Here is a 14,648-nt window from a genome sequence, read left to right as displayed (position 1 = left end):
TCAACGCAGTCCCAAGTGGGTTGCTCCGTCGCATTGAAAGGTCGGGCAACGTCCCGGGTGTACGGAATCGACAATACACGCACCTCTCTGAGCACACAGCGGCAAAGAAGGCATGCAAGATCGTATCAACAGCCTGGTTATATCCAGAAGTGAGAAGGACGTCAAGGTTAAAGCAGGCTATTATTATAATAATGACGAAGATAGGCGAAGAAGAGAGATCAATATTGGTCATTCCAGAGATCCAAACATCGATGTTCACGGGGCTGCTTGAATTTTCAGGAAAATAGAATTTTCCTACAGAAGCATTTGATCCAGCGACGGTGGAAAATTTCTGAGATTCATGAAGGTTGTCCTATTTATCCCAATTCATGCGGTCGACTAGGTGATGGCCCTCTGGGTTGATGTCGCTAAGGTCATTTTCGTCGATTTTGGAGAAATCCATAGCCTGAGGCACAACTTCAGTATTTGTGAAATTCCCGCTCGTAGTTCTCCATTTTCATGGCCAGATAGCGTGGTTGATGGGAGAGGGAAGAATTCAATAAGGAGATTTGATAAGATGACAAGCTCTAGACACCAGGACGAGAAGATGAATAATTAAAGAAAAAAGATTAATAACTCACTTGGATTGTTAATCAAGTGAACGAAATTAGGAGATAATAAACGTCGAATTAGTGTAGATGAGAGACCTTCGGCGATAAATTGGGATATAAAAGGAAGGAGTTGGAACAGAGCTGAGAATGATCTCATGTCATATCGTGGAAGAAATAGTAAAGCGAAATATTAGCCAACATATAATGAACTGGACTTGAAATTGAGCAGCTTGGGTATTAAGAGTGAGATTAATTGAATATAGTCTCGCTGGTATTAGTTGTATTAGAGATTATCATTTAATAAGACTTTGAATTTGTTTTGTTTTGGACATATACCTAGGTAGTTTTAGATATTGAGGTGACTTAGGTGAATAGAAATAGTACAGACAAGGCCTTTAAAGTGATATCAAAATGATGATGATGTCTGGAAAATTTCAGTTACAGCTAATTATAGATCAACGATCTTCTTGTTTCCTGGATATCGAACTACAAGATGGGTCAATTATATGAATTATGATAGATTATGATGTGATGATCTTTTGAGAGCAATTATTCCTTCGCTAGATTACAAGATCTTGACCCCCTATGATGATTCATTCCATAGCATTGCTAGTTAAATAGATTGTCAATTTCTCCAAATTATGTGTGACATCTCCTCTTTTCGTTTCTGCTTTTCTTCCAATGTCTGATCCCAGCACGGTTCATCATCATTTTTTGGTGTTTGAGAGCTTTATATTTTGGTCGAATGAAATGAGTACCTATTTCTTCTCCCCTATGGTACGCTGTTGCATACTTCGGCCAAGGGCAATTTGACTTGACTTTCTCTTATTCACTTTTTTGTTGGATTTGACCCGCTTGAGCGCGCCCTCGGGGTCATCAATGAAGGTTTCGACGTAGATCGGGTCCAGGATGTGCTTGCAGATGTTCTGGGACTTCTAGGTAAACGGATGAGCTAGCATACCTTATAAGAAATTTTGTCATTCACTTACTTCTAGCGACTCGCAGACACTGATGAAGCGAACCAAAAAATCTCCAGTTTGGGTTTTATTGTGGTTTTGTGTTAGCGGGCACCCAATAGTATGGCGAAGAATCATTGCCTCCTAAGAATTAGAAGATATCAGTAAATGTACTTCTTGATTAAAGGTGAAAGAAGGGGAAATAAAGCCTTACTAGAATAGTCCAAGCTGTATATTCAACGCTCTGAGGAGTTGCTCGTCCAGGAATAAATGGCACAAGGGCATCCTCTGGGTTGCTACCTTGCTTGTCGGTCTGAATGGCACGAATTATCAATGCTACCATCGTGCGCTTAACTTCCAGAGTCCTAGGAATGGTGGCATCAACTGCTTCCCCATTGTTGAACTGTAGAGTCGATCTTCGCGCTTCTTGAAGGGAGCACGACTCAGTGTTCTTTCCGAACCCTTCCAGAGTTAAGCGGTGAATGAGTGCCATAGACATTTTGTTATTGTGAGTCTTAAGGCTTGTCAAGTCCTCGGGTAAATGAGGAGAATCGGAGAGAGTGACAGAAAAGTCCTCCGTGGTTTTACCAGGGACCCAGATCTCATTCATTAATGCTGACTTGACTGGACTGCCTGATTCACTTTGGACTGGGTTTTTTTTGACACATTCATCCTCAAATGGACGTTCAAAAAGCCAAAGGTCATCCGGGTCGATAGTTTGGGCACCAATGCTGTGATACTCCATTGTAGGCTGAGGCATGAAATCATTGTTAGTGAAAGTCCATAGAAATTCTTGCTCGTAGTTTTCCATATCGAACGTTGAGGCGGACGGGAGGAGGAAGAGAGAAGGAAGAAGCCAACTCGTAGATTCGACGAGAAGACTTGGAAGCTCTGGACTAGAACCTATCCATGAACACGTCAGGACGGGAATATGGTGGACCTTTACTTGAATGCCTAGTCAGGCGGAGGATATTGAGAGATGACAAACGTGTGTGATGATAAAGACGCGAGATTAAAGGTGAAATAGGATGAAGGTGAAGTAGGATGAAGGTGAAAAAGGATGAAGATGAAGTTATGATGAAGGCGAAGTGGAATTAAGATGAAGTGAATTCAGCCAAAACTCACTTCTTTAAAAGTCCAGAACTGAAGTGATAAAACTTCAACTAGGAAGTGATGGATATCACAATAACCTTGGAAATGTGGGAAGTGGTTTGTAGATGAGATCTCTTTTAGGGATGAAGTGGGATGGAAGAGGGAGAGAATAGAGCTGAAAATACCTTCTTGTATCTTGGAAGAGATATTAGCGCGAGTTGCTAGAAACGAGACTGGAATGAAAGAAGTGAATGATGACGCTTTTCAAAATTAATGGTGCTTCCTTAATGAGTTGTATATTCGCTCCAGGTATGAACTTGGGGATTGAACTTGAATTTTAACAACGGGTACAGTTAGATCATTGGATCTAGTATACCGATATTTATTGATAGGATCTTAAATGTGTTTGATTCGGCCTTAAAAGGTTTTATGGCGAGGTTAGGTAGAAGTAGTATATTACATACTTTCAAATTGATATCAACATGTGTTAGCATCAGTTATGTCTCACCTAATTATTCGTCAGATACCTGATGTCATTGGCTACGAATAGGATACACATTGAACTTGTTACCACATCTATCTACCTGCCCTCTTAGTTCTTGATGAAGCTTTCATAGTTCAAATATGCCACCATTTTAATGGGATCAAATGTCATTCATTCCTTCGATTGAACTTGATGAATAGTACAAACACTAGGTGTGAGATCAATAGATCTAATATCACATTATGAGACGTTGAATCTGGTTCAACGAGGACTTGTAGGCTCAGTCAGGGGCTAGATATGGCATGGACCAGACTTTTAAACTGTTATCCACCCGTCTCGGTAGAGGAGCTGTTTCACTTAACAAGTCATCGGATGGGTGATGTCGTTGACCAGAACAGGTTGCCAAAACAGATCCCATAGGATGGAATAAAGTGCTTGTTACCGCATCTGCCATTTGTTAGTGAGTTTTTTTCTGAACAAAAAAGATTTATTAATATACCATCATGCATCTTGAATTCCATATCTGGATCTTGTCCTCCTGCGGAATATATTGGGTTTTTCCATACTCTCGTGATACCATCCTTTCCACCAGCCCAGACCTCATGAGAACCATCAGGGCCGGAAGAAACAATATCGATCTTCATCCGCTGGTTACTAAGGGCATTGCGCCCCTGAAGATATCCGAGCATTTGCCCAGTCACTCGAATATCATAAACGAGCACTCCGTCACTTTTCCGTTCCGCGATATACAAGTACCGCCCACAGGGACTCCAGACAAGTTGAGTGACTCCTGTGCCTCCAATGCGTCTATCTGCCTTTGTTCTCGCAAGATTGAAAGTTCCCAATGACTCCCCGGATCCGTGTGAGCTGTAGAGCCCAATGTGCCTAGTGAAGGTACCGGCGGCTAGAATACCGTCTCCGGAAGGATTGACTGCCATTGCAGATACGATACCCTTCATACCGACTCCTCCTCCCACAATCTGCTTTCGCTTACTTGGAATGGTTGGAATCCAAGAAACTGGACCATCCGACCCCGTACGAGACACGTCGAAGAGACAGATAAGGCTATCTGATCCAGTGATAAAGTGAGTTCCACCCAATGACGGGGGATAGACCATAGAATGAGGAGTAATAAATGCTTCAGTTGTGGGGTTGACCAGCGAGTAACTTGCAACATTTACCGGGGAAAAAGCCGACGACAGCCTGATGGGATGATCTCGAACAGATGAAAGGAAAAGAGCAGTTGATGAATCCTGGAGATTGTAAAAAGGATAGATCGCTGTAGCGTATGTTGGCTCAGCCGAGGGAAGTGTCGAAAATGGAGAGAGATGATGAGGTGTGTCGGTCTCTAATAGGTCAGGTGGCCTAGTAAGGTATGAGACACTGATCCAAGTGTAATATGAGAGGGTGCTAGAAGATGGATGGCGATAAAGCTTTCAATGAAACCATAAATTGACGTACAAGATGTATGACCTGATATGGTGATCGGACGAATTTGCAATAATCGTGGTACCATCTGGGGTCCTATTGAACGAATGAGCATCGATACCTGTTGAGAAAGCATAGACAGCTTACCATTCAATGTTTTTGAAGTGATAAGCTTCAGATTCAGGATAATCCAAATTTGTCGCTGCAGCATCAGCCGGGGCATTCGAATTTGATGGTGTTGAGGTAGTCGAGGCCACACAAATGGGAGGGTATTCGTTGATCTCGTCACAAGCCATGTCAAAGTATAGAAAAACCAAAATGAAAAATGATTGCCTGATCGATTACCATGTGACCAAATCAGACTGACGTGCGCTCTCAACTTAAGCGACACAAATTTGTTGATGTTTAAGCATCTATCAATATCTCAAGTGGTTCAAAACAAAGCCTGAAAGTTTGAAACTAGTGGAAAGATATCCGACGATAGATAATCCTAGCCACACTGTGTTTGGCAGACTGAAGGATACGATTCAGTGATCGATTTTGGGACCTGATATCTGAGCTTTGAGGTATGAATTAATTTCAGAATTTTGGGAATGTTAGACGTGAAATCTTTGAAATGTATGATATGGCTGTACTCTGTACTAGAGATGACGTCGGGTCGGCGAAACTAATATCCCGAGCCGAATCTTATCGGTCGACTTCGACTTCGACTTTCAATGCTTATTTCTAGAAAAAGAACATTCTTGCAAACAGACCGCCATGTCGCTGTTCGCCCCTAAAACTGCTGCTCCGTCCACTGGCGGACTCTCCATTAACACCGGTCAGGCAAATTCTCTATTGTGAGTTTACAGACCTCTCCTTCCTTTGTCTTCTCCCTCGGCCTGCCTTTCTTTACACTCTATTCAATTCCGCAAGACCAGCGCTTGTTGCGCAATTGAAAGAAGTCAGATCGCTATCGAAATTGATGACCAAAGATACAAGAACACCCGCCGAATACAAGCTCTGGAGGGAAAGAGATGGCGAATTTGTGCGAGCTAACAGCAGAATCCATTCACAGTGGGAATGCCAATACAGCAGCCCCGTCAAACCCAACTCCCGCTGCCCCAGCTACTGGAGGCCTCTTTGGATCAACTCCTTCTGCCCCAACAACTGGAGGTCTCTTTGGATCAACTTCTGCTGCCCCAGCTACTGGGGGTCTCTTTGGATCAACTTCTGCTGCCCCAGCTACTGGAGGCCTCTTTGGATCAACTTCTGCTGCCCCAGCTACTGGAGGCCTCTTTGGATCAACTCCTGCTGCCCCAGCTACTGGAGGCCTCTTTGGGTCCGCTCCCACTCCCTCGACAACACAACCCAAACCTACAGGTAGTCTGTTTGGAACAGCTCCTACAACGTCACAAGCGCCAACCACCGGATCAAGCATGCTTGGCGGTTTAGGTGGCCAGACTACCACGGCTGGTGGCGGTCTGTTTGGTAACACAACAACACAAGCTCAGACAAAACCAGCCCTGGGTGCCCTCTCAGGATTGTAAGTGAAGCCAGGTTATCCAATTATGTAACTTTCTCGATACTAACTATTTGAAAAAGTGGTTCTACACAAAATCAGCAACAGCAACAGCCACAGAAACCCAGCCTTAACCTCTTCGGCAATCAAAACACCGGACTATCCACACTCCAGCCTCTGCAACAGCCTGCAGCTACAGGAACTGTGGTTCCAGGAGTGAAGATTGATCTTAGTAACCTGCTCCCTACAACTAAATTTGAGAGCTGCGCGGACGAAATCCGCAATCAGATTGAAATAATCGATAATCACATTCTCAACCAAATGAAGGTGTGCCACGAAGTCTCGGATATGCTTCCCACCATTGAGCAGGAAAGTTCTACGATTCCCAACGATGTGGATTTCGTGCAAGGAAAGCTGGAGACCCTCCAACATGCCTTGGAAAATGACGCCAGCGACATTGATCATCTGCGTGGCCTCGTGGCTCGAGATGCGGCCGAGGCGCAAGTCGCGTTCCGTGCCATCGACACATTGAAGCTCCCTCTGCAATATCAGTCTGCAGGTGGTGGTTGGTGGTCAGTGCAGGATCCAAAGGTTTCTGATCGCCGATCACTGCGCTCTACTCGAAAGAACACATTGGCTCTGCCTGATGACGTTGACGGTGACCCTTCAACCGCAACTGCTGTCAATGGGGTGCCAGTCAATTTGGTTGACTACTTTTCACAACGGTCGGACGAGATGGGCACTGTTCTGACACGGTATAAGGGCAACTTGAAGGAAATTGAAGATCACCTCCACGGGGTTGAACTCACACTAGAAAGACAAATTAGCGAGTTTATCAGCTCCAAATCGCGCGATGGTATGAGTTCTGCGGCGCCTAGCTCTGTCCTCAACGATCTCACTGCGGTGCTGGCAGATGTTGAGGCTGGTATCATTGGAGTGGCTAGCCGACTGGGCGGTGTATCTGAACAAGTACAGGAATTGAGCCTAGGGCCCCTGTCGAGAGGAGATCGACTGGGATTGTGATTGGAAAATTTGCCATGTGCCTCTGTGGCCCTTTTACTCTAGTAATATTATCCTCTAGCGCTTCAATAGCCCAAAGTAAACCCAGCCAATATGGCACTATGATCGGGTAATTTTTAGTCACGTGATTTAGTGATAATGTCGGATGGAGGTCTGACAAACCAATTAAGGTGGATACGAATAGGCAAATAGGAATGGAGCAAATTGTAGTCAAATTATGTATGTGTGTGTGTGTGTGTGGAACGGCCCAAGTTGGCCATTCCAAGCTGACGATAGTGCACTAAACTAAAACAGGAATCGGGCCTTTGACAGATAAGGAAAGGTGCAACGCGGCGCAAAAAGCCGCCACTCTTGCGTGATCGCCGATAGCTCTTATTTCTAGCTCCAATCCCCCTGGAAGATCAGCATAGACAGGGTTCTTAGGTGCTTTATCCCTGTCAATGTTGCGTAGATCCGGCATTAGCTCATAGCCAAGGCAGCGGTGAAGATACAGATCTGATAGCACATCTTCAGGAACGCTAAGATTATTCGGCAGAGATGGCAAATTCTGGCAATTCACGTCAGCAAAATTGCGTGATCAAGGCCCCTCGCTTTGCCTCAAATTCCTGTGAGACTAATTGACTTAGTAATGCAGTTTTATAATCATAGTGCGAACCAAGAATGCTTGTAGGTGATCACGTTTGCAAATGGCGCAATCGCCGTCCAGTCCCGGCGGCGTAATATATACTCTTCAGGGTCATTAATCCAGCCAGGATCTGGCATTGACTCACGTTGGCACGCAATCGTTGGATTTTTTATAAGCTGTCTCCGCCGTGAAACCTTGACTCCACATCTTTAAAAGACATTTGCGCCTTATCCCCTAGACGTCTTCTCTCACGCATCTCATACTTCCATACCCCCACGCCAAGTATTATCCATCCTCATATATCCCGAAGTCTGTCCTTTTACAACTACAATATGGCTCCATCCTTGGAAGAACCGATTGCTCACTCAGCTTCTGGAATTGTTGTTCCTACAAAGGATGTCGCTGATGGAAACAAATTCGGATATACTCCTGGACGGACAGCCGTGGAAGACCACACCAACTATAAACATGCCGATTTTCTACCTTCATTCCCAGACCTTCACTGGCCTGCTCTAGAAGAGATTCCCTATGAAGACCGGGGCCTCAAGGGAGACCCACAATTCCGAAACTTGCTGCAAGGCGCTACAACAGTTTTCGACTATAATTCTAAGATTGGCACAGAGATTCATGGTGTGGATCTTTCAAATCTCACAGATGCTCAAAAAGATGATCTTGCCCGTTTGATTGCATACCGCGGTGTGGTCTTTTTCCGAGACCAAAAGAATTTCGACATTGAAGCCCAGAGAAACTTGGGACGCTACTTTGGAAAGCTCCACAAACATGCAACCACCGCCGTTCCTCAAAAGGCCGGCTATGAAGATGTGCACGTTGTGTACGCCGCAGACAATGCAGGTGATAACCGTGCTTTGTTTAGTCCTAGCTTCTTGTGGCATTCAGATGTTACTTATGAATTACAACCTCCATCTTATACATCTCTCAAATTGCTCACCGGTCCTCCTCGGGGAGGTGGTGGCGACACTCTCTGGTCATCACAATATGCCGCATATGATGTCCTATCGCCATTCATGCAAACCTATCTGAAGAGCTTGACAGCTCTGCATTCAGCAGATATGCAAGCTGGTGACTCGCGAGCTCTCGGTCGACCAGTCCGCCGGGATCCCGTCACCACTGAGCACCCTCTTATCCGTACAAACCCTGTCACAGGCTGGAACGGACTATTCTACAACCCAGGCTTTGTTACCAAAATCATCGGTGTTCCCAAGGCTGAAAGCGACGCTATTCTCAAGTACTTGACCGATGTAGTTGCCACAACTCCAGAGTTCCATGCTCGATTCCAGTGGAACAAGGATGATGTTGCGTTCTGGGATAACCGGTCAACGAACCACTCTGCCTCTTATGGTTTCAATCCTCATCGTCGACATGCAGTGCGAGTTTCAAGCCATGCTGAGCGGCCTGTGTTGGAGGAAACAGGAAAATCACAGGAAGAAGATTTGAATGCATTGTATGGTCTGCCGGTTGTCAATAAGGATGGCTCACGACAGTCGAACTACAATGATTAGGGATGACAGAGTGTCCATCATGCTTTACCGGTCCATTTGTTTCAACATAGGCAGCGTCTTTATCATTAGCGGAATTCTAGGTGTTAACCTTTTTTCACTCGTACTTTTTCTTTAATTCATTTCCTGGAGTGTTGTTTGGATAATGACTACAGAGTATAACAGCTTAAACTCCGCTAGAAGTAAAAAGCGAGTATATCTCACGGTGGCCATTTAACAAATATAAGTTCCCCGAATCTCAGCTGCCCTTACAACTTCCATAACTTGCGTCTTAAATTCAACACGAATCAACTTTCAAAGGCGTCATATTTATTAGCATAAGGATAACCTTGAAGTAGCTCATAGAAAATGTGTTCTTAAAAAAGATCTAGGTAAATGATATCTTGCTCAGAAATTGAAATAATTATGAACGTAGTTAGGGTAATGGGGTCACATGTCACATGTGTCGATTTGTCACTTCAACCGGTCCACCTCAAGAAACTCTTGAAGATTGTTCAATTTATTTTGTCAAGTCTATCGGGAGAATCCGACAATGTTATAATGGACGAAGTTGATCAAGATCTTCTTCTATACGCTCGCTCCCATGCCATCGCTGCCGATAGTTCTAGAACTGGCCCAGCCTGGTTCTCACCAGACTTGAGACTTCATCCAGAAGAGTGGGACGACAAAATTGACCATCGATTCAAAGCAATGTACAACGAGTTTAATCACAATATTAGGACTCAGAAGCTTGACATCAGTTTGAAATCTGGGCGTCTTGCGTACCAGGCCATGAGAGAGGAAACCACACCACTTGAGGTCAATTGGTCCAATTTTCTTCCCGAAGTCCCACGCCATAAAACCCTCACACTGGAGGAGCCTGTTGAAGCCAAGGAGAGAGACTTAGCCACCGACAAGAAAGAGAATGGGACTGCTTCTCACCCAATATCGGTTCTTACCTCTCCGTCAGACTCACCAGTACCTGGGCCAATTATTCCATACTCATCCCCATCACTGCAAGCTAAAGAATTCCCCACAAGTCCGCAAGATATAAGCTTCTATGATTTATTTCCTAGTACACTTGGCTCTTTGCCCGCATTCATGGCATCAAGGGGAGTGAAGTTGACAAACAGTTTATCGTCAAGCCCATGCTTTACACCTTCAAAATCAAAAGATGATGATACCCAGCAATCAATACTTGCAATATCTTCAACTTCCCGCCATGTGGCTCTGGGATCCATTCCCGGACTGAACCAATACAAAGCCATTCCATTCCCCAAGAAGTCTACAGAAGATATAATCCTTTTTCTGTCTACAAAGCTCCTCAAAAGCCATGTTCAGATTATCCAACATTTTGAAAAGTACCAAACCCCTCCCAGGATAATCTATCGAGACCACAGTTGCCCTGGAATACCATTCAAAAATGACCCCAGCACAACCTCGCTATCAGCCCGTAATCATGAACTAAATACCACACCCGAGGAAGCAAACATAGTTATATCAGCAACAACGGGAGTTGTCCTCACAACAATCCAGGCACTGACACAACTTTATCTTCCAGGTCATTCATCAACTGACCCCCTCGTCCGTTCGAACAAGAATATCAACTCCCCCATCCTGGAGAAGATCTTCCGTCTAGCTCCCCGTTATGAGCAAATCTATATTCTCTTCGCTCATTCTGCGGGACCAGCAAGTACGGTGACAAGCCAAAATACAACAGTCAAGGTAGACAGACCACTGGAGGAGTCCGTGCGGTCCCTGAATATGCTATGCGCCTCTCTCTCTACTCAAACCACGATTATCCCGCTCACGATCTGTTCCGATCAGTCAACAATGGCAGAATGCATCCTCTCTCTGGCATGCAAACATGCTCCCAACATCAAATCAATTCATCAATTCACAACCATTCCTTCTGAGAGCAACACCCAGCTTAAGCTGCAGCAACTGATAAAAGAAGACGAGACAAGCTTTGAGATATCTCTCCGTCAATCAGGGCTCAACCCATTTGCCGCGCGAGTGGTGCTAGACTTGATGGAGCTTCAGCAGCGATCTGAGGCCTACTTCAATATTGAAAAGTACCAGGGATCAGCAAGATCACATGTTGACGAGAATGAAGCCATGTCATACGCATTGGCTGCGTTCATTGACATGACACATGCGGAACGAATGGATATGTTTAAGGATTGGATCGGGGAGCGTGTGTTGATTAGACTATGCCATGTGCTCAGGAAGAGCGGAAAGGCCAGGAGCAGAGATTAGGATTACAGTATATTGTTATATTGAAGTACTTTGCTATAACTTCCAAGGTTCCGTTGATATAACTCAAGACCTCGAGAATATTGCTGGGAATAACCAAAGCAGAAGTAGTATGCTACTAGTATTATACACAACCAGCCACTTACACCCAGGTACCTAGATATCTTGGGAGATTAAGATCAGGAGCGGAAATTCCCACCGAAGATGGAATCTGTGAGGGGAGACGGTTATATAGAAATTACTCAACTGCCACCTTAGCTTGCAGCACAAGGAACCGGCAAGTTGCAATTGGTTTTAATAATACAAGTAGACAAAGACATGCAAGAACCAAAGCCAAACCAGCGCTTCAAAAATTCAGTATGCAAAGGGAGAGAGGGAGAAAGAGAGAGAAGGATGCATGCCTAACAGGCGCGCATTCCTCCTCCAGGATATATTGTTTATTTTTTAGGTTGTTCTTCAGATCTTTTGGAGGCGGTTGAGCTCGTGACTTCGCATTGGGATATAGTACACGTCGTGTGCCCTCAACCATCCGCTTCGCGATTTTACAGCTGATCGGAAGGTGGTAGGCAGGGACGACAAGGGGTAGGAGGCGAAAGACAAGATAAAACGATGTGTGCTACATCAATTTACTCGTTGATCTTGGCAAGAATCCTGAAATTATAGTTAGCATTGGGACTCGGGTATGGATGGAGGCTTGATTGTGAACGTACTCAACATCACGGAACAGAGTGTACTCCTCCTCACCGACCTTGATGGGGCTACCACCGAACTAAAACGATGAATTGAATCAGTACAAATGTATTCAAGAGGGAAAACGTGTGTGCCAAAGTCCATGGCGTCCGATGCAACACGCGGAAGAGCTCGGAAAGAGCAGTTAAGCGAAACATACCTGAGGAATCAGAACTTTGTCACCGGCAGCGACACCCATTGGAATGCGCTTGCCGTCCTTGTCGAAAGCACCGGGGCCGACGGCTAGGACCTTAGCCTCGTTCTGCTCCTTGACGCTGCTCTCGGGGAGGAAGATACCGGAGGCGGTCTTAGCCTCGGGCTTGATGCGCTGGATCAGGACGCGGTCCAGGAGGGGAGCAAGGCTCTTGATGTTACGGAGGGCAGACTATTGAGACTATTGTTAGTATGCTGGCTAAGGAAGAGAAGGCGTTGTTGGTCGGGGACAAGAAGGGAAAAAAAGCGTGGGTAAGTGCTCGAAGGAATCCCAGCTTGAAATATGACATTTGAGGGCATAAAATTGAAGGATCGAAGCTATAAACTTACCATTATGATAGAAGGTAAGATCTTCAAGCTAGGAGTGATGTGCTGGGGATGGAGAAAGGAAGAAGAAGGCGTCCGGGGGAAGAAGATCTGGACTTTGGCCTGGAGAAATTTCCAGAATGCCAAGACCGCAGCTTCACCCGACAACCCGACGCCATCGAACTCATACACAATACAATGTATTTCAGATGAGATTCCAGAGCTTTAATTGCCGATTTATATTTTACTAATATAATAACTCCTCCTTTCACTACTATCCCCTTGAAATATGTCCATGTTTCCAATGTTACCCCAGATTACACGACTTGTTCGTTCTCCCGAGCTTCCAGATACGACAGTCTTAATAGGTCGATTTTTATTTCGTTCGCAAATTAGAAACGCCATGATATCCAAGCCGTCCTAAGATGAACCCAAAGTCATAGGTATTAAAAAGCAGAAACCAGAACTACCATCTTCGCCCACGTCCTCGGCCTCCATAATTTCCACGCTGGTCGTAGCCGCCACCTCCGTATCCCATCTGGCCTTGACCTCCCTGGCCAAATCCTTGGACCTGGCCTTGTCCTTGACCTCCAAATCCAGGTTGACCTTGCTGACCGCCCCCAGGCTGTCCCATCATTGCTTGCGCATGCTGCATGAACGACATTGGGTCCATGTTAGATGGGTCTAGTCCTTGAGACATCATGGAGGCAAGCATGCCCTGCATCATATCGGGCGACATGTCTGGTACACCAGACATACCAGCCATAGGTGCAGGAGGACCTGGCGCAGGAACAGCTGGTGCACTGGGCATTGGGGGCATTCCCATGCCAAGGAAGGACTGCATATCGTCCATCTGTCTCTTTTGATTCCCGACATCTTTGCGCACTTCCTGCTGCTTTAAGCAGTAGCTAACCCATGTAAACTCATCGAAACCATAGTTGAAGTAATCCGAAGTATCAGTGCCGGGCCGACGCCAAGGCTTGTCGTCAGCTGGGAAATCCGCATCCATGTCCGTGGCCATGATCGGCTTCCCAGTTGAGGGGTGCACGGGGTTATCATCAACGTCAATTGTAGATGTGTGAATTGCTGGATATTCGGAGCCTGGCTTTTGAGACGTGGTAGACTTTGCGGCCGCAGTAGTCGCAGGAGCTGCAGTTGGCGCATCAGGACGTGGAGTGGCAGGAGTGGCAGATTTTGAAAGGATCGATAAATCTGCAGAAGGTGTTCGTTGCGCTTCTTGTCTTAAGCTAGCATGGCGAGGATGGGAGCTTTTGAAGGTCAGGTAAACAGTTCAATGCCGCGCGAGGTGTAGAATAGTTGCTTACAGCTCTGGAGGAGGTGCATCAGCGGATGCCTCTGTGATGATATTGAAGTCATCCTGGAAAACTATTAGCACAAACACCAGTCAGAGAGGTGTTGAGGTCAAACCTCGTCATCCTCGCCTTCCTCCTCGTCTTCTTCATCGACATCAGGTTCCTCTTGTTGAACTGGAGTTTCGTTATATGATGGCTGAGTTACTGGCACCGAATCGGCGGGGTCATAGAAGTCGTCTTCCTCGTCATCCATGGTGAGTAGTTTTCAATGCCACGGATCTTTTAAAGGAAGAATGACACAACAGAAAAGTGAAGCTCCGTAGGTCGCATTACAAGGCCGAGTTTGGTCTGTTTGCATGCTTACTTAGGAGGACCTGGGCTTTCACCGCCTTTGTCGCCTCTGGACAAACCCAAGCTATTCGTCTATTCACAGACGTTGTATCGCTTTCTGGAATCGATAGTCACTTTAGTCCCATATTGCAATCTTCTGACAATTCTCTAGATATCTGCCACTATATCCAATACATGGGCTTCCGATCGTTCTGTTTGGCTAGCAAAAGAAGTGGGGCTTGTAGGGGGAGTTTTTTTTATAATTGACACTTTAGAGCTCTTTTTCAAAAGAATTGACAGTGTATTTCG

At 45.5% G+C, this 14,648-nt stretch overlaps 7 protein-coding genes across 7 annotated transcripts; 3 read left to right on the top strand and 4 right to left on the bottom strand.

The window, feature by feature from the left end:
• Positions 1-1,727: 1,727 nt before the first annotated feature.
• N7495_006491 (uncharacterized protein) lies at positions 1,728-2,357 on the bottom strand (the record flags this gene model as incomplete). Its single annotated transcript, XM_057209142.1, has 1 exon — positions 1,728-2,357. One exon carries the CDS (start codon positions 2,355-2,357, stop codon positions 1,728-1,730), a length of 630 nt encoding a protein of 209 aa, XP_057062916.1.
• Positions 2,358-3,402: 1,045 nt separating this feature from the next.
• On the bottom strand, positions 3,403-4,846 carry N7495_006490 (uncharacterized protein; the record flags this gene model as incomplete). The annotated part of the gene is made up of 4 exons (XM_057209141.1): positions 3,403-3,569; positions 3,622-4,487; positions 4,584-4,646; positions 4,698-4,846. 4 exons carry the CDS (start codon positions 4,844-4,846, stop codon positions 3,403-3,405), a joined length of 1,245 nt encoding a protein of 414 aa, XP_057062915.1.
• Positions 4,847-5,309: 463 nt separating this feature from the next.
• On the top strand, positions 5,310-7,074 carry N7495_006489 (uncharacterized protein; the record flags this gene model as incomplete). The annotated part of the gene is made up of 3 exons (XM_057209140.1): positions 5,310-5,389; positions 5,608-6,075; positions 6,135-7,074. 3 exons carry the CDS (start codon positions 5,310-5,312, stop codon positions 7,072-7,074), a joined length of 1,488 nt encoding a protein of 495 aa, XP_057062914.1.
• Positions 7,075-8,028: 954 nt separating this feature from the next.
• Positions 8,029-9,216, top strand: N7495_006488 (TauD/TfdA dioxygenase family protein; the record flags this gene model as incomplete). The annotated part of the gene is made up of 1 exon (XM_057209139.1): positions 8,029-9,216. One exon carries the CDS (start codon positions 8,029-8,031, stop codon positions 9,214-9,216), a length of 1,188 nt encoding a protein of 395 aa, XP_057062913.1.
• Positions 9,217-9,753: 537 nt separating this feature from the next.
• On the top strand, positions 9,754-11,451 carry N7495_006487 (uncharacterized protein; the record flags this gene model as incomplete). Its single annotated transcript, XM_057209138.1, has 1 exon — positions 9,754-11,451. One exon carries the CDS (start codon positions 9,754-9,756, stop codon positions 11,449-11,451), a length of 1,698 nt encoding a protein of 565 aa, XP_057062912.1.
• Positions 11,452-12,322: 871 nt separating this feature from the next.
• On the bottom strand, positions 12,323-12,723 carry N7495_006486 (GroES family chaperonin; the record flags this gene model as incomplete). The annotated part of the gene is made up of 2 exons (XM_057209137.1): positions 12,323-12,562; positions 12,721-12,723. The coding sequence occupies 2 exons, from the start codon at positions 12,721-12,723 to the stop codon at positions 12,323-12,325; spliced, it is 243 nt and encodes an 80-aa protein (XP_057062911.1).
• Positions 12,724-13,162: 439 nt separating this feature from the next.
• Positions 13,163-14,262, bottom strand: fip1 (cleavage polyadenylation factor subunit FIP1; the record flags this gene model as incomplete). The annotated part of the gene is made up of 3 exons (XM_057209136.1): positions 13,163-13,964; positions 14,022-14,074; positions 14,125-14,262. 3 exons carry the CDS (start codon positions 14,260-14,262, stop codon positions 13,163-13,165), a joined length of 993 nt encoding a protein of 330 aa, XP_057062910.1.
• Between the last annotated feature and the right edge of the window lie 386 nt (positions 14,263-14,648).

Source organism: Penicillium taxi (genome assembly GCF_028828555.1).
Source record: "Penicillium taxi strain IBT 34144 chromosome Unknown utg000004l_segment0_segment0, whole genome shotgun sequence".
NCBI classification, from domain to species: Eukaryota; Fungi; Ascomycota; class Eurotiomycetes; order Eurotiales; family Aspergillaceae; genus Penicillium; species Penicillium taxi.
The sequence above is the reverse complement of the archived record's forward strand: the minus strand, read 5'-3'. Positions and strand labels throughout refer to the sequence as shown.